This window comes from Calypte anna, chromosome 4 (genome assembly GCF_003957555.1).
Source record: "Calypte anna isolate BGI_N300 chromosome 4, bCalAnn1_v1.p, whole genome shotgun sequence".
Taxonomy (NCBI): Eukaryota; Metazoa; Chordata; class Aves; order Apodiformes; family Trochilidae; genus Calypte; species Calypte anna.
The window spans coordinates 10,546,437-10,564,652 of NC_044247.1; the positions used below are offsets into that span (position 1 = coordinate 10,546,437).

An 18,216-nucleotide genomic window follows, 5' to 3' on the forward strand; every position below is an offset into this window, starting at 1 on the left:
AAGATAATTGAACTATAGCCCAAAAAAGGGGAGACTGTCCATCTTTGTAGTTTGCTGATAAAGCAGGAGCAGATAGCAGTTTGGTCCTTGATTTTGGGACGATATTTTAGCTTTAATTAGGCTTTGATCTTGACCATTGCTTCAAGGAATTCTTGGTTCATTTTCAGGGCAATTACAACAAAAATATTTGGTTACAAAGGACTCCTAATTGTAAAATCATTAGTCAGCCCTTTTCAGAATTCCTCTTCAAGATTTGTACTGAAAACTTTGCTCATTAGATCAGTAATCATGTCTGGTCTATCTTGCTGTGATGTTTTCAGATGAAAAAATGAAGCAATCCTGATTCATCCTGTAATGTAGGGTAAACTAATTAAAATATAGGACAATAAAAATCTGGAAGCTGATGCTTCAAGAAGAGATGAATATTTGAGGTGGGATAGCAAACCCTGGGGAAGGTGCTCAGGCAGCAGAGGGAAGGAGGGACAGGGACAGCTGTGATTCATTTTCCTGTCCCCTCCTCTCAGAACTGATGGAGCTTCAGAGCAGCAGTAGAGAGTGCTTTGTTGAAAAGATTGATTCACATCAATGGTGGTTAAAAAGAAAAGCAATTTCAAAGGAAAATTCGCCTGATAAATGAAGGAATGTTTACATCAAAGATGTTTGACCTCTCACAAATAAACTTCTGTAACTTCTCTGAAAAGAAAATATTGATTTCTGTTGCTCAGAATTTTGATTTTAAATATTCTAAATATGCTCAAACTTACATTGGTATAGATTCAAGAAACCCAGTCCTAGTTTTATACAGGTGTGTTCTGACATTTCTGTGATCAATGGCCTTGCTTGCTCTGACTGCCAGATTGTATTCTATATTCAAGGAAACTTACAACTGAAGCAGCAGATTCCTGTAAAAATAAATCTTTATGGCTGTGCTTTTTCAAGCTCCCCAAAGTGGCAGATAATATATGAATATTGGACTTTTTTATTCAGTGGAATCTTCAGAAGAAGCAAGAAATTAACCTGCACCATTGACAGCTAAACCAAAGCCAGAGATGATCATTGCCTGCAATTATCAATTCCTGTTCTACAGATTGAAGTCTGACAGGATCAGGCATTTCCTTCATTTAATCCTCATTACTTTGTATTCTCTAGGATTAAGGTACCCAAATGACATGGACCCAGTCCTCCCAGTCTGGAGCCTGCTGGTGAAGCCACCTTTATTCAGTGAATCCTGGATTTTGTTGTCTTTGCAAAAGATGTCCTATTTCTGTTCTTCACTGTTGCTTTGCAGTAGCTGAAAGACTTTTTTAGGTCAGTTTCTAGTCAGGAGTGATTAGGCATTGTTCAGCAGACATCTGTCCTTCATATGCTAAGCAAGCAACATGGTAGAGAGCATCACCCTCTGGTACTGTGAAGGGACTGACACTCCTAATGAAGTCTTTGTCAGTGCAGATAAGCCTTGTCCAGAACACCCCAGCTTAAACAGGAGAATCAAACAGGATTTAATTTCTCAGGTTTAGCACAATCATCTCTAAAATTTCCAAGTGGAAGATGGTTATGCCAAGATTTGAAGTTCATTGGAAAGAGCAGTCTTGACACTATTCTGTAACGTGCAAAACCCAGCTTCTTCCCTAAATGTTTGGTCTGGTTATTTGGCCATAACATCAGATATCTATTCAGGAAGGTATTTTTGGTATCTGTCATGTTTCTGGAGTGCTGGGATACAGTGCCAGAAAAGAGTTAAATCCTAAAATTACTTTCTTATTTTGCAACAACTAGGGATTTTTAAAAATGCAATGATTCTATTATTTTTCCTATCAGACTTGGTAAATATTGCAGATGTGATATGCATGATAGTAAAAGCTAATTAATCTAGCTGATATTAGAGAAATATTGAAAGAAAAGTTTAAAAACAGGAGATTTGAGACAACAGAACTATTAATTCTGTTATGTAAAAGTAAACTAATATTTTTCAATAAATAGTGTAAATATCCACTGAAAAGTAATGGGAGAGGTATGATCATTTTGTACAAATCAGTTCCTTTGGCTCCACCTACAGTATATGGAGTTTAATAAGATTTTTGCCAGAGCATCTCAACTGCAGTAAGCATCATGTGTTCTGTTAGCAGAAGGTAAATAATAAAGTAAACTTTTTTATTTGACATAATTGATAAGAGAAATGTGTTTTCCAATACCTGGACCCTGTCTGAGTTTACTTAACCCTCCTTGGCACAGCCACCTCGTGTAGCAGTGAGCTCAGAAGTGACATGCAATGCATGTACATTAACTTCCCACTGACACCAGGTAAGGATGGCTGTAGTGATGGATGTGTTTTAGTCAGAGATGCAGGGTCAAGCTTGGCCAAGAAGCAAATATTATCTATATTTTCCTTTATTCATAGCATCTTCTGTGCTTTTCTCAGCATTTTTCATGTTACCCTCCAAACAATTGATTTTGGACAGTAGTCTGTTTAGTCAGAGATGCATACAGATGAGTGAAAGTGGAAATTGTGCATATCATTAAGAGCTGTGAAATATTACAGCAATTTTTATATTCTGCGTCTGTAAAATCTGTCATGGAAAAGATACAGAATGTTTTAAACGTGGTTGCCTTCTTCTTTAGCCCCACAAAAGCCATGTTTTATCAGCCTGTTAAGTTTCACTGTTATTTTTTCTCTGCAGGAAAAATTACTATGGTGGAAACTGGGCCAGCTTTAGTTTTTCAGGATTATTGTCCTGGATTAAAGAAAATCAGGTAAGCATTTGAAAAATTACTTATTCTGATGTTTCTTAAAATGAAATCTTGGTTGTTTGAATAGTTTGCGTAATTTATTCCAAGACGAATTATGACTGTTCCCTTTTTTTTTGGTAACGTTATAGATCAAAGTGGTTTCTACTTTCCAACTTCACTGCTTAAGATTTAGATAAAACCAAAATGACAGAAAATTAGCTCTCTCCTGGCCCAGACCAGGACAGCTGGCATTCTCTTGATATGCCTGGGGTATTAATAAGACATCAAACAGTCCAGTGCTCAGTCATACTTTTTGAGTTCTTGAATTTATGTAGAAGCAACTACACTATTGTTTGGTTTCTTTGCCCTGCACCTTCTGTAAATGATAAGATGGTCGTTTTCATTGCCTGTTTGATTATTTTGCACTCTCTGATGTTTCAGTCTCTTTTGTTTCTTCTCCAGCTTTCAGCTGATTCTTACCCATGAGAAAGATCATTATTGGATCCCTGCATTGAATTGTCCAGTAGCTAGGACAAAAATATGAGTGTTGAGAGTGTATTTTTTTAAATGACTGGGGTTTATCTAATTCGTGGCAGTCCACTAGAGGATATTTATTTAGGAGATTGAACACTTGGACTGTATTAGCAAATGGGTGTTCCTGTTATTTACTGGAATGGATGGAACTGTTTGAGTTCAGTCTCATGCCTGTTTATTTACATGGTGCTACCTTCTGGCATAATCAGTGGAGTTGATCCAAGTCAGAACTTCATATTCTGAAGGTTCTGGTATGTGATTTAGAGATTGCAGTGGGGACAGATTAATACAGTACCAAAATCACTGTTTCTTTTCATGTGATCTCCATTCAAAGAGTTTTGTTGCAAAATTTGGAACTAACCTGGCTGTAGCAGACCTGTCTTTTAGTAAAGTGAGTTCAAAGTTATCTTGAATTTTCTACTAAAACTTGTATTTCATTTTAACATTACATTTTCAGATTCCAAGAGCAAATAATGTAGTGCAAATGTTGGCATGCCATAGTAAAGGAAGCAGCTCTGGCTATTTTGACCGCAAAAAATGAACAGAAAAAATAAAAGACTGTTAAGACAATTATGGTGTTTCAACACAAGGTGGTACAGCAGTTTGGGACTATAGATATTTGTAGTTCAAGAGCAGCTAGCAGAGTACAAAATGTAATTTTACAATTGCTCTTTGCAAGGAAAAGACTGATATCAGTGATGAATGTGAAGACTGGAGAAAACTGATCCTTGAGAATGAAGAAGTTATTTCTCTTAGCAAGAAGGATAAAACTATTCACCATGTAGAAGATTTCTGTTTTGATGAGTAAGTACAAGTACAGAAATATACAAGTTATTTTTATGCTCAGAGGTAAATAATCATACTGTGTCTTTGGCTGCAAGCATTTCAGCACAGCACCATGTTGCATGTTGTCTCAGAAAGTACCATGAGCTCTAAAATGTTCCTTGTTGAAATCACTTGAATATTCCAATTATAATCTTGTTCCCATAATAAATAAAGAAACAATATTAAATTAGGTGAAACATTTTATGGTCTCTTAAGTTTGTGTGTGATTTTCCTAAGAGGATGTGATACAAACTGATGGCCAGCTCAGAAATGAGTCCCCTAACCTGAAGATTTCACTTTGAAGAACTGAGCATTTCACTTGAGTCAGGAGAGAATTAAGATTCTGCTTTTAAACACTTAACTTAGGCTGGCACTACAATGCTATCTCTTATCACCAAAAAAAAAACAACAAACCCACAAGGAAGAATGATAAGGCTGATTAACCTAGCAAAGAAAAAGTTTTCCAAAATAACTTAAAACTTTCTGAATGTCAGTTATTGTGTTTCTGACAATTTACACATTCTGGCTAGATTCTGTTGCTTTTTCTTAGCTTTTATAACTCCTATGAAGTAAGCATTAAACATTTATTTTGAAAGAATAAACAGCTGGGTAGTAGTATAATATACACAGTGCAAATCTGAAATGAATGGCCTTAGAACAAAGTGCATCCATCAAAGGAAAAGAATACTGTGTCTACAACAAGCTGTATTGAAAAAAGGCAAATGGCTGAAAAATAAATAGTGAACACCTGTGCTGAATAAATTAACCAGCTGGTTGGCAATTTTTCATTTGACCTATCTGAAGGGGTTGCTGCTACAAGGCATTAATAAGACACATTCATTTTAAGATATTCCTTTGTTAGTACCATTAATTGATGAATGGTGGAAGATAATATTCTAAATTTACACAGCAATTTGTCTGCAGATGTATTATTTTTTTCTGAATTAGGAGAAGAATTGTCTGTGCAAAAGTTTAATTTGAGTGATTTTTATAGACAGTTCTTACATTATTCAGGGATATTTGTTCCTATAGGAAGGATGGCAGGACTTTAGATTATATACAGTTTTTAGGCTTGCATTATAAAATGTGTGGAGCTGCAAATCATGGAGATTTCAGTATTTGTTAATGGGAATTGAATAGAGATGTGAAATATGTAAATACAACATTTCTGTTTCAGTGCTTTTTCAGGCTGATATAGAAAAAAGACAATGTATTGTGAATTCAGACTTTATTTTTATTTAAAAAGTAATAATCAAATATGTTTAAAATTAATTTGAACTGTAGATTGAGCTTGAGAGAAGATAGGAAGGAAAATGTCCTGAATTTTTGTGTTATAAAAAGCTTTGGGATGGGTTAAATGAAAGCTTAATTCTTTTTATTTGAAATAGTTACTGCATTATTGGCAACATCTTTTTCAGTTTTCACAAACATCATGTTCCACATGCCTAAAACAAACGTAAAACCCCAAACAAATTTACTTTAATCTGTTTTTTTAGTATTCTTTTTTTAAAAAAGCAATTGACAAAGTACTTACCCTTCTTTGATATTTTGTAGTTATTCAATGCTTGCAATATGAAGCAAAAAGACATAATTAATGTACAGAAGCAGACTTCTTTCATTAGTATATCCTTATAGCAGTTCCTGTATTTCCCAGGGCAATATTTTACCCCATTCATGAATAAATGCTTCCTGGTGGCAGTGCACAACTTGAGAGGCTTACTCCAAACTCATTTTCATGAGCATGTGTCAGTTCCCTGGAGTTTATAAATGAGGAGCAACTTTTAATGGATACAGGGTTTTTTTTTTCCTGTTTTACCAGAAATCCTGCCCCCTGCTTCTGTCTAGAAGTCTCCATGAGCATAAGAATGAGCATTTTTTTAAGCATACTGACTTCCTGCTCAGTGAATTTTAACTATCCTGTGAAGTTACTGAAATTTTGTACCTTATGTTTGCAGGTCACCTTTAAAATCAGAGTTCATTAGTTTTCAGCCAAGATTTAATTGTTTATTCAGTCCTTAATGGCTTGTGGCATAAAGATAAAAAGATAGTGTGGAATTAATGCTCAGCTCCTTTCAGTAAAAATGACATTGATTTGATTCATCTCAGCTGGGAGTATAAAGGAAAACTCTTCAGTTCAGAAGTACCCCTTTCTAAGGTATATGTCATTGAAGTTCAAGATAAAAAGAGGAGACAACATGAGAAGTGGAGGTCTGCTTGATAAGATGAATTTTAAAGAACTGTGTTGAGAAAAGGAAATGGACTCTACAGAGTAAATGTTGTGTGGTAATGTCTCTGCTTTTGACTGGCTGCCTTCAGCTGCTATGCACAGATCTGTAACACTTGCCTGAAAATAACACTACTGCCGGAGCCAACTTTGTAGGACTGTTACTTGAACAACTGATTAGAATGGAAGGTCAGAGTTGAAAAAGTAATCTGAGAGGTTTAGTTCAACTTCTGGTCAAAACTGCATGCTTCTCTTAGGGACTTAGCATAATACAAGATGCAAAATGTTTACAGTCCTATCAAGCACTTGTGCTTTCTTCAGTGCATTTGGTTTTTGAAATATGTAAGCTTAATGAATTCAATGCATTTTTGCATTTCGGTTTCAAGAGATTGTTAATCCATAAAAAAAAACCTAATAAAATTGCATCACAGTTTCTTTTTTAAAATACTTTATTTCATTTATTTAGTTGTATATTGTGTATCAGCAGGGAAGTTTTGATTTTCATTTTAAACTCATGAAGAAGAACTCATAAAAGAGGAACCTCAAGTTTGGGGTTTGTTTTTTTTTTCAATTTTTTTTCCACAGTAAAAATATTCTTGTTCACATCTTCAGTGGGCTATATACCTGATTTGGCCAGAATAAAGGAATTCTAATGCTTTTCACTTTTAAAGTTTCCAGCCTGGCACTGACTCAAAACTTTAAGTAAATCTTTAAGACTCTTTAAATGATGTTTTTCTCTCTTCTTCCCCTTGTTTTTTAAACCAGTCAGGATTCAGCTGAAGGTGTTGAAGAAGCTGGTGCTTTGGCAAAGCTGCCTGACCTTGGAGCCTGTGGTGCTGAGGGGATTGCTCAGGAGCCTGAGAAGGAGATCCCACAAGTGGAGAGCACCTTGCAGGAGAGCCAGGAACCAGAGAAGGCTCCAGGCACTGAGGCAGTGACTGTGACAGAAGGGAATGAAACAGAAATCACCTCTGAGAATGAAAGTTCTCCCAGTGCAGCTGCAGGCGAGTCTGCTCTGGAACTGGGAAAAACTGAAACTGCACCCTCAGAAGAACCCAAGAAAGTTACATATTCCCAAATTGTTAGAGAAGGCAGAAGGTTTAATATTGATTTAGTTTCCAAGGTAGGAATGGAGTGGCTCTTTTCATGTGTGTGAACTGGTAAATAGTTTTAGAAAATACCGTGCAAATGAATACAGTTGGTATTAATGTTTTCTTTTGGTGGAAGCACATTTTCTTTACTCATAATTTTCTTTTTTTCTTCACTGTGCAGCTGCTTTACTCCCGAGGTCTGTTAATTGATCTTCTGATCAAGTCAAATGTTAGCAGATATGCAGAGTTTAAAAATGCAACACGAATCCTGGCCTTTCGAGAAGGAAATGTAGAACAGGTATTGTAAAATCCTGTATTGCATCTTCAGTCTCATCTCCCTAAAGTCAAGAAATTGAAATAGTGTTTTTTTAACATGTGACAAGAAGCTAATACTTTTCCTTAAGATTCTGCTGCTTATTTCATTTCCAAATGCCATAGGTTTTGATATGTTACATATAAATATTTTTTAAAAAACCCTATTACTAGAATGTGCAGTCAGTAAATTACTGACATAAATCTTTGCCTTGTTGCAAATACTTAGTCCATGATTGACTTCACAGTTTATTCTTAAAGATTCACAGATTTTAGGTTTTCAGATTCCTACCACGGACTTGATTTGTGGTGTGATAATGGCAACAGGAGGTTTTGGCACAGTTAATTAATACAAGCTTTTTGGATTAACTCTGCAATCCACAATTCAAGTGAATTTGAATGGAAATAAAAAGGAGAGGAGGCAGAATAAGATTTATAAAATATTGTGGAAATTTGGTGTCTTCTTATACTTATAATGGAAAATAATGTAAATAGATACATAAGAAAATTACTGTAATAGAAAATAGTACATCAAAATACTTGCTTCTTAGTCAGACTGTGGTGTTGCTTGGTGTTTTTCATATCCAGACTATGGAAAGTATCTGAAATTATTAAAAATATTAATAATTTTAATAATATTTAAAAGATTATTAAAAATATTTTCCAGGTACCTTGTTCTAGAGCAGATGTCTTTAACAGCAAACAGCTCACTGTGGTGGAAAAGAGAATGCTAATGAAATTTTTGACATTTTGTTTGGAGTATGAACAACACCCTGATGAATACCAAGGTAGTGTTTCACTGAATGGTGTACATGCTCTTCTTTTGAGTTCATTCAGTTATGCACAATTTTGATAGCTCTCCTGTGTTTTCACACAATTTATTTTTATGGATTTATTTTCAAAGTATGCAATGACCTTTTTGTGACCTTTTTACTTCTATGTTAAGGTCTACTTCCTCTTTCTCTTCTAGTTCCCACATTATTTATTATTTACATTTTTCTTAACAGCAAAATTACATATTACAGCAAGGTTGCAAAACAGTTTTTATCGTTTTTAGGTGTCTCCTCCCCTGTCTTAGGGATTTTTTTAATATGGTGTGGTGTACCTTGTTTTTCTTTTCTGTTTTCTTGTTTTTTTAGGTTTTTTGTTTGGTTGTTTTTTGGTTTTGTAGTGATACCTAAATCTTCACAATATGTTGCCACAAAATCAGAAATTGAGAAAATGGATTCTTGACTTTGAAAGAAAAAGTAATTTAAGACAAGGAGAACAAGAGTCCTCCAGAAAATCCTGGAGGAAGAATAGGCTGGAGTGGTTTATATGTTACAGGCAATTGCAGGTGTGCTGCTGCTAGAGGGGAGGTGCTCAGAGTGAGAATACAGGTGACAATTAGAAAACTTAGGAAGTAATAAAGGACACACCACATAAATTCAAAATCAATTTATTGATTCTCATACTTAAATGACATGAGATTTCTTTTTTCTTCCAGAGATGGTTAAATGGGTTTTGCTCCTACAGTTTAAAATAGCCAGAATTAATGTTCAATAAATTTTGAGCCTTTTAATCTTTGGATTAAGGCAATTATGTAAATGGCTTTTCTGCATGTAAATACACTCAGACCACATCAGTATGGAGTGGGTGTTATTCAGGTATATTTTGGGCAATTTACTGGAAAAAGCATCCCCAGGCTGTGTTCTGGGGGTAAATTCTTTAACTTGGCTTGAATTATCCACTTTCACCAAGATGTTTGTTGAAATTTTCAATTGCTTTTGTTTACTTAAATAGAAAATTCCTTGTTTTAAATTGGAGCATATGAGAAGATAACAAATGTTGTATGACACCCTCCATCTAAATGTCCTTTTTCCTCAGACTATGAGAACAGCACCTTTGCTCAGTTCTTAAAAACACGGATGTTAACACCCAGCTTGCAGCACTTTATTCTTCACTCCATTGCAATGGTTTCTGAAACTGACAGCACCACTCTGGAAGGTCTTCAGGCAACAAAAAAATTTCTTCAGTGCCTCGGCCGCTACGGCAATACCCCCTTTTTGTTTCCTCTCTATGGTCAAGGAGAAATCCCACAGTGTTTCTGCAGGTAAGCTCCACTTCTAATAGACATCTTCTAGAAAAAGCCATCCCTGGTGACCCTGTGCCAATACCATTCAGTAGGAATCATCCTGATGACAATTTCACATTGATTTCATTTGTTTTACATTTTTTGTTGGCTGTGAAATTCCCCTCCAACAAACAAACCAACCCAAACAAGTGAAAAAAACCCAAAAGGAATAAAGAAATGTTGGAAATTACACTACTCTAAGGCTTGGAAATAATTGCCCTTGTATTACAAAGGCAACCTGCAGTAGCTGGCTGTTGTGCTGGCTGCCTGTGGTAATGAATACTAGGAAGTGAGAAAGATAATTGAAGTCACACATAGATATTCTTTTTTAAAAACTGACAGAGGAGACTGGGAATGGTGTCTGTCCAAAAGGATGACTGTGCATCTTGGCAGGTTGAGAATTGTGGTTCAGTCTCCCTGAAGCTGTGGGAAGACAAACATTTTGCTTTAGTGTTAGTAATTAATGCTGAGAGGGCATCTACCATTCAGAGGCAGATATTTTATTATGTAATTCTTTCACCTTTGTTACATCACAGACTACTACAAACAGTGCCCCTGATGTGAAGTCACATCCTTATTCTCTTGTCATCGTTTTGTAGCTATGGGCAGAACACAAGCCTTCACCTATGACTCAAACAGCAGAAAAGTTACCCTGCAGCCCTCTTGCACTGAGCTGTGTACAGGGTGCAGTTTTACATTACATCATCTTAAAGAGCAGCCTTATGTTCTCCGTTACTGGAGCCCTAGAAAGTAATTAAAGAAAAACCATATTGATTCCAGGATAAACCACCATCCACTTCCACCCCTTTACTGAACCATGGGCAATGGGAACGTTGTCTTCAGTGGGATTCCTGAGGAGTGCTGGGGATCCTGGTTCCAGCAGAGGAGTTGCTGGATGCTGTGGGGGACGATCAAGAATGCATGTGCAGAGGGTGGGTGGGTTTCATTTTCAGTCGTTTCCAACAGTTCAACTGGCTTTTAAAAGGCTGTAGGGTTTTTTTTCATCTTTCCTTTTGTTGGCAAGCAGCCTTTCCATCTGCTCTGTGTGGGATTTTAATGTAGGTCTGAAGTAAACATTTGCTCTATTTTAAAAAAGCAGTATTGCATGATTAGGCCATTTTGGTGTCTGACTGATATATTTATGTATCATTTGTTTCAGTATCAGTGCAAAATCTTACTTGCTTTATTCTTTGTTGGGGGACAAGTTCATCTTTTATTGCTCTTGAGCAATTTGGTTTACAGCACTGTTGGATGTAATCTTTCTCTCTGGTCTGTATGATAAATTCTGGTTTTCTTCTCTAAAACAGTACTGATATTACTGCTAGAAGAATGGCCTTAGCAGCTTCAGCCTCTTTGGCATTATATGGGGTGGATGCAATTCTGTGTTGCAGGAAACATATATAGAAACATTCTGGAACAATTATCATAGTTGGTGGAAGGTATCTATAATGTAGTTGGTTGGCACAAGCAGCTGCCCATATTGTGGAAGGTCTTATTTGACCTTAGTAACAAAGAAAGTCCATGTGCAATTGTCCTATATGATGTATATATGTAGATTAATATGTTCCTATTAGTTAAAACAAGCTGGGCCTTGTTCTGTACTACATTTAATAGAAATGTTATTAGGTAACTTCATCTTCTGTCAGTAGTCTTTCATCGGTATCTTCAACTGCAGTTGTATAGAGATTTTGTTAGCTGTGGCCTTGTGGATTTGGGTACTTAAAGGGACAATTTATGAAGAAGAATTGGGTTTGGGTGAATACTCTGGGCACAGTCATGCCATAGAACTATGTTTGTAGATTTATTTTTTTTTAATGTCTTTATAGGATATCGTGTGGAACCAGGTGTCTGTATGTGACCAGCAGATTAATAAATCAAAAGATGATCAAAGCCATTCCAGTAGCACAGGTTTTGCAATTAGACCTTGGTTTGAAATACCTGGGGAAAAAAGTACATTTAATAATTAAAATTGAAATTAGAATTTTATTTTTTTTTCACTGAAGGTTCTTCTCATTATAATTTTTTCTTGCATTCTGGAAAGTCCTTTAGCTTTACTTTGATGCAATTTTCTCATCTGGAGCAGTAATATATTTCAAGAGTTAGCAGCAGTAGTGTCTAGAAGTCTTACCAATATTCACATCAGAAAATCATTCTGTGATCACAGGAATTCTTCAAGTGGCCTAAACTTTCTGTTTATGCTCATTTATTGCTTCATTTTAGGTGTTTTGGGTTCAATTGTAAGTCAGTGTTTTAATAGTTCAAGCGAATTACTGTCAAACCAGGAGGTAATTATACTTTTAAAAGGTTTTATCACAGAAACTCTGATTCAAAATGAAGTCTAAATGTCTTTGGTTTTCAGTGAAGAATTTAGGAAGAAATTGCAAATTTTGGGGGGGATGAACCATAATTTTTATTCGTGGTCTGCCTCAGGTATTATGTCTCCCTAAAACCAGAGCAATAGCAGAAGAATCCTGTTCAGACGTAGAGTCAAGTGGTAATGCCACCACCCATACATCATACCCTGCAGTTTTTATCACCAGGTTATCAGAGTAAGGTGTCATCTGGTCTGTGATTTCTAACCACCCTTCTGTATTCTGTTTTAATGTAAACCTCTTGAGCGTTTCTTGCAGCCAGTTACACTCTGTGTTCTCATCAAGGCTACTGTTATAAATGGTGTGCATGCATATTTATGTGAATTAGTCAAAGACATTTGTAAGTCACATCCTTGCATTCCAAATGAATTCTGCAGAAACAATACAAGGTTTTATAACTGCTGACGCCACCTGAGTGAGTAAAAGCAGTGCTAGTTCTTTATTGGTTTAAACAGCTATGGTTTAGGAGAGAAAATGAAACTTTTATATCTCTGTAATGCACCTCCCAATCTGCTGAGGTGCAGATGTGAGATTTCTCTTTCCATAAATGGTACAAGGAAGGTCATTACAAGCCTCATGCAGTCATGAGCTGACAAGCAGGGAAACTTTTCCTGGCCTCTGGAACAGCTTCTTTTGGTTCAAACTTGTTGTGAAACTTATACATCTCTTCCTTTGTAATGAAGGAGTAATATTAAGGAAGCCTTTACATTTTGTATGATAATCACAAGACACCAAAACGTCTAGAGGGGGTAGTACATGGTGGTTTTTTTTTTTTTTTCCTCTTTGTTAGGAGTCATCCAAGAATTGTAAGATATGGCCATGGTAATAGATGCTGAGGTGGTAGAATCTTCTCAGCAGCTTTGCCATAGGAATTGGTGATTCCCTGACTTCTACAGAGAGTCAGTTACTGACTCTCATTTCCTATAAACAGGCTTTGAACTTCTACATGGTGTGTGGATTTGGTGGGCAACGTAACCTTTTTTTAGTAGTTGTCACAGATTCTAGCTGAAATTAGTCATTTTTGGGTCAGTGACAGTAGTAATTTTGTGATGGAGGAAAGAGCTGATTAAGATGGTTCATCTCTTTCAATCCCTCTATTTACAAGAAGATTAAGAGTCCAGGCTGAGATATGATGGATTGTGTGATTGATTTGGAAGGTTCCTGTATATATTTCAAAAATGAATAATCAGTTTTTACCCGTACAGTTGAGCTATTATCTGCTACAAGTGTCAAAAGCCTCCAAGGTAGTCTCAGGTACTTTACATTACCAATTACATCCTTGTTACAATCTCTAGGAAGGCTTTAGTGATCTGAAATCAAGACCAGACCTGAGGAAACCTGAGTGTAATGAGCATTGAGAATTGATCTATTAAAAATTTAGTGCAATATCTTCATTTGATTCTATACATGAGGATCATGTCTCCACATGTGAGCCATCTGCATATCTTTTCCTCATGTTAATTGTATGATTTGGCATATTAATGAGAAATTCAAACAATGTGAATTCCTTTTGGCAATCAGATATGGCAGATTTAAGTCTTGGCAAGCGTGCAGTTCCATGCAGGTGTGAAAGAATCATGGGAGATTTAAAAAGCACAGGTTCTGAGATATGACTGCAGTCCTCCATTTCAAAACACATAATTTTCCTATCTCTTACTATTTAAAATTACACTCTTAGGACCTGAAGATTTATTTTGAAATTACTGTCAACTTCTCAGTATTATGTGGGTTTCTGTAATAAAACACTGGGTAGTGAAAGTAGCTGCAATGCTACTTTTTTCTTACTGTTTTCTCTTGCATTTCAGTCAAATAATAAAAATTTTTATACAGTGTGGCTTTTAAAGACAAACGATGTATTTCTCTTCACTTTCTTAGCAAAGGAAGGCAAGATGTGCAAGCACAGTTAGGATGGTTGTTTGTAGGATCAGATGTTTGTTTTTTCCTCTAAGGAGAAACTCTTCCTTGGGATAAACATCAGGGAAGTGAGATAATCCATCATTCTGAGACCTGCTCACTAGTGATGGATGGATAGATTGGTAAAGTAACTCAATAATCTTCATTTTTTTTTCAGGTTATTCACAGATCAGTGAGCATTGTCGTTAATAAAGCTATGGAATGCTTTTGTGTCCTTGCCCACATTATTTCTCAGGATTTGACAGGAAAAGGCTTTTAATTTGGAAATAACCTTTGTTGTGAAATGCATTCTACATTCATGAAGCTTTGAAAATACCATCCCATGGTACATTTTATCTTTTCAGCAAGATGTTTCAGTTCTTTCTTTTAAAAATTACTAACAAATATGAGAGCTTTTCTGCTCCTTATCATTTCCCTTTCTAGAAATACTGGGTTGCAGAAGTTTTTACCTCGTGAAGGCCTTCAGCCATTAGACTACATCACATGGGATGCTCTGAATCATATGGATGTTGTCAACATATATTGATTTCAGATTCCTAACTAGACGTAGAAAAGTTTTCAGTAAAGTTATTGCATTACCAGGGGACAGAATATACCCTGGGGAATAGAGAAAGAAAAAAAAGGTAACATCACAAATTTAAAAAGGCAGGAGAAAAATTGTATTGTCCTACTCTTACTCTTAAGCATTCTTGCTTCATTTTACAAAGTATTTGGAACTTGACGGCAAGAGATACCAATGATAATTTTTCAGCAATTACTTGCTTTAATAATTAAGACAATAATAATATAAAGGAAAAATATCTAATACATTACTTGGTACTATGTCTTTAGCAGTCTCTTAACATGTGAATTACTCTCTGGTTTTGTGGCAATGTGCAGATTCTGGCTTCTGTGTTCTTCCTGAGAGTTGTGACTCGGACATAGAGTATGTTACAGAATTTTCAGAACATCTGTGGAAATGACATGGTTGTTTATTACTGGAGAAATCTGGAGTGTAAATGCAAATATAATTTAGCAGAGTCCTTTTTCAGTAAACTAGAAGACAGAGAAAGGTAGCTTCCAAAACACTACTGACATAGTAAAATAGCCCTTGAATTTCATTGAGGGTTAAGATGACTTGAATTTTTGTCTTTTCTGGAGGCAGAGAATACAGAAATGGATTTTATAGATGAGCTAATGCTTAGTGGCTGGTTTCTAGTCACTCCTTTTTTTCTCTCTGCCCTACAGCCCTGTAGTCCAAGCTCCTCTTTGAGGGCAGAACTGCTGTATAATTGCTCTGAATGCCCTTGTGCAAGGAAGAGCTGCTTCTCTTACAGGATCAACAGAACTTAGATCCAGGCAGGTCTCAGACTTCACCTTCCATAGTGAAGATTTCAGAGTGCTTTTGTAGTAGCTGTCATCACTGTAGTACAAAACCCACTGAACCTATTTTCCTTTTTTTTTTTTTTTCCTCCTGCCATGTAGTAATTTCTTATGGTTTCCACAGTGCCATAGCCAGAATTTCAAAGACACTTGAATGAATCACACCAATTCATTGCATGATGGATCCTCACCTTGATTCTATGTAAACCATATCTTTCTTGAGATTAGCCTCCCAGAGAATAATTCTTAACCTAGATTCATTAAAGTACTCTTAATTGCAGTATCCCTGGGAAATGTTTATATTATTCTTCCATTTAAACAACTTTTCCTTCAAATTCCAGTTTTGGTTAAGATGGTTAAAATGTGCTGTTTATCTTGTAGTTCATTTCAGATCTTGGCCCAAAACTCAGTTGAGGGTACACTGTGCAAAGTGCAGGTTTTTAGCTATTTCACTTTGTGGTCTCTTTTTACATCAGTTTGTAAGGCAAGATGCAAGTGTACTGAGTAAAGTTGTTTAATTAAACCATTTAAGCTTAGCAGTGTCTTTATTTTATCAAACAGCACATTTTATGTTGTGATTAAGAGCATTCACAATCTTGACAAAATTTCATAGCTCTGAAATAACTTATGTTAGACCTTGGTGCTTCAGCAAGTAAAAATAGTTTTCCCTTAATAGTTTTATTGGAATGTTTCTGCCTATACTCTTACCTAGATAAACTTTTGTAATTCTTTGTGACTGAGAACTGTTCCCTAAAATCTTAAGCATTTTCACTCCTGAGATTTTCTTGTAAATAACTAATTGGGTTGTTTTGGTAAACTATAAACTAAATTTATCATTCTTTCTAAATATTTAAGCTAAATCACAGACATTTTATTAAAAAAAAAACCCAAATAAACAAAGGAAAAACCCCACAAAAAAAACCATAACCAGCCAACCAAAACCCCATAAAACACAACTGGAAAGAGCAGTTGTGTTCAAGAGAAGTCTAAAATTTGACACAAATTCAATTACTTTTACGTTTATTTGATCAGAGACTTTTTACCATGGAGGAATCTACTCATCAAGAATTTATGGTCAAACTTGGGTTTTTTTCTTCTTTCCATGAGCACTGGAAGACCTACGTTTTGCACAGATGTTTTTTCCCTGCTCTGAAGTGTTCCAAGTTGTAGGGTGTCACATTTAATTTGTTTTTTCATAAACCAAGAAATTAGATTAAAGACTTTTCTTTCAAAATCCTTGTGTGCTAAACATCTTTTTCCTGTCTTTTTCCCTGGGGAGGATCTTTTATTTCCTGTTGTACAGAGAATTCTTCTCAAGGGCATCTCATTCTCTGAGATACCTCATTTATATACCCTCAGACCTCTCATGAATTGCTATCTTTTTTTTTTTCCTTATTCACCAGCAGTAAAATCCTACAAGGAACTGAAGTTAGGTGGGTTGTACATAACTTGCTGAGCTGGCCACATCATGCAGCCCATGTGAAGGTAGTGTTGAACCAAAACCCTTCTGTAGTGCAGAAGGGGTTTTTTTGTAAAATATAATTTACATATGTGTTAGCACCTCTTCCTTCAGTTATGAGTGTTTGTGCAGGTTCTGTGGGGTTTTATTCTGTGGGTATTTTACAGATGGGAGATGAGAAGGTAGTTTCATAGTGGAGGGTTTGTAGAAGGGGGTAGCTAACAAGTGTGAGTAATTATCAGAACATCTTCGTAGTGTTAATGACTGTCAAGTGCATTATGAGATAATCTTGCATCTCATTTATTTGTGTTAGGAATTTATTAATGGGTACTACTAAGCTTCTTTTCCACAACTCTTCAGACTCTCTAAACAACTCCTCTCCAGCAGCTGTTAGTAATGTAGCTCTGGTATTAGTAGTAAGCTTGCCAGTAGTGCAGTTGCTCACATTACTAACAGTTCAATAACTGCAAACAGAGCTTAGATGTGGTTGTACTTTTATCTACAGAAATTTCTCAGGTTTTTTATTGTCATATATTTTCCAGAAGCTCTGCAAATGCCAGTTCTGGGTGACATTGATTATTCATTATTTCTTTGATGGTTTGATGGATTGGGTTTTTCTGTGATCTAGATGGACACTTATACTGAGACTTGACTTGTTATGGGATCTCAGTGTTGGAAAAATTAGCTGTCTTAATTTTTTTTCCTAATGTAGCCATTTTATTAATTCAATTTTTCTCCATTCCACTTTTTAATGTTTTTAGAACACACAACAATATTGTATAAAATCTCAGGTTTCAGGAGCATTTGAGGAAACATGGAATTTAACACAAGAACCAGGTCGCAGCTTGCTCTGTGTGTAAAAATAAACTGAAAGAGGACAATGCATTAATTCAGCATTTGGTGTGTTTTGCTTTGATCTTTCTCCAAAGCTTGCTGTGCTCTACTTGCAGTATTCATCTGTAAGAAGGGAAGCAAATGGTTTTTGCTATAGAGAACTGTGCAGTTGGGGAAGTAAAAAAACAGCTCAGGTTTTTAATTAACTGCTCCCTGTGTTTGAGAAAGGAGAAGACAAACTGAAAAAAAAACCCCTAACTTCTTGTGTGGAACCATGTGATATGGTTTCCCAATTCTTTATCTAGTTTCAGAATGGGTAAGTCTGTAATTTAAGGGTGTTTATGATATCTCTGTGATGAAAATCAAGATGTCAGATGGAGAGACATTCTATTTTTGTTCAATTAATATCAGAGAGCATTACATCAAAGCAGTAAACTCCTCTTGTAGCA

The 18,216-nt window shown here is 35.8% G+C and overlaps 1 protein-coding gene across 3 annotated transcripts in view; it reads left to right on the plus strand.

Moving 5' to 3' along the window:
* Positions 1-18,216, plus strand: part of CHM (CHM Rab escort protein) — a 61,941-nt gene that overhangs the window by 22,315 nt on the left and 21,410 nt on the right. For 2 of the 3 annotated variants that reach the window (XM_008493746.2, XM_030449280.1), the window contains exons 3-8: positions 2,679-2,751; positions 3,941-4,065; positions 7,076-7,433; positions 7,583-7,699; positions 8,381-8,501; positions 9,580-9,805. In XM_008493746.2, coding sequence (XP_008491968.1) covers positions 2,679-2,751; positions 3,941-4,065; positions 7,076-7,433; positions 7,583-7,699; positions 8,381-8,501; positions 9,580-9,805 — 1,020 coding nt within the window. The remainder of the gene's footprint in view (positions 1-2,678; positions 2,752-3,940; positions 4,066-7,075; positions 7,434-7,582; positions 7,700-8,380; positions 8,502-9,579; positions 9,806-18,216) is intronic. The other variant, XM_030449281.1, reaches the window with a different exon arrangement.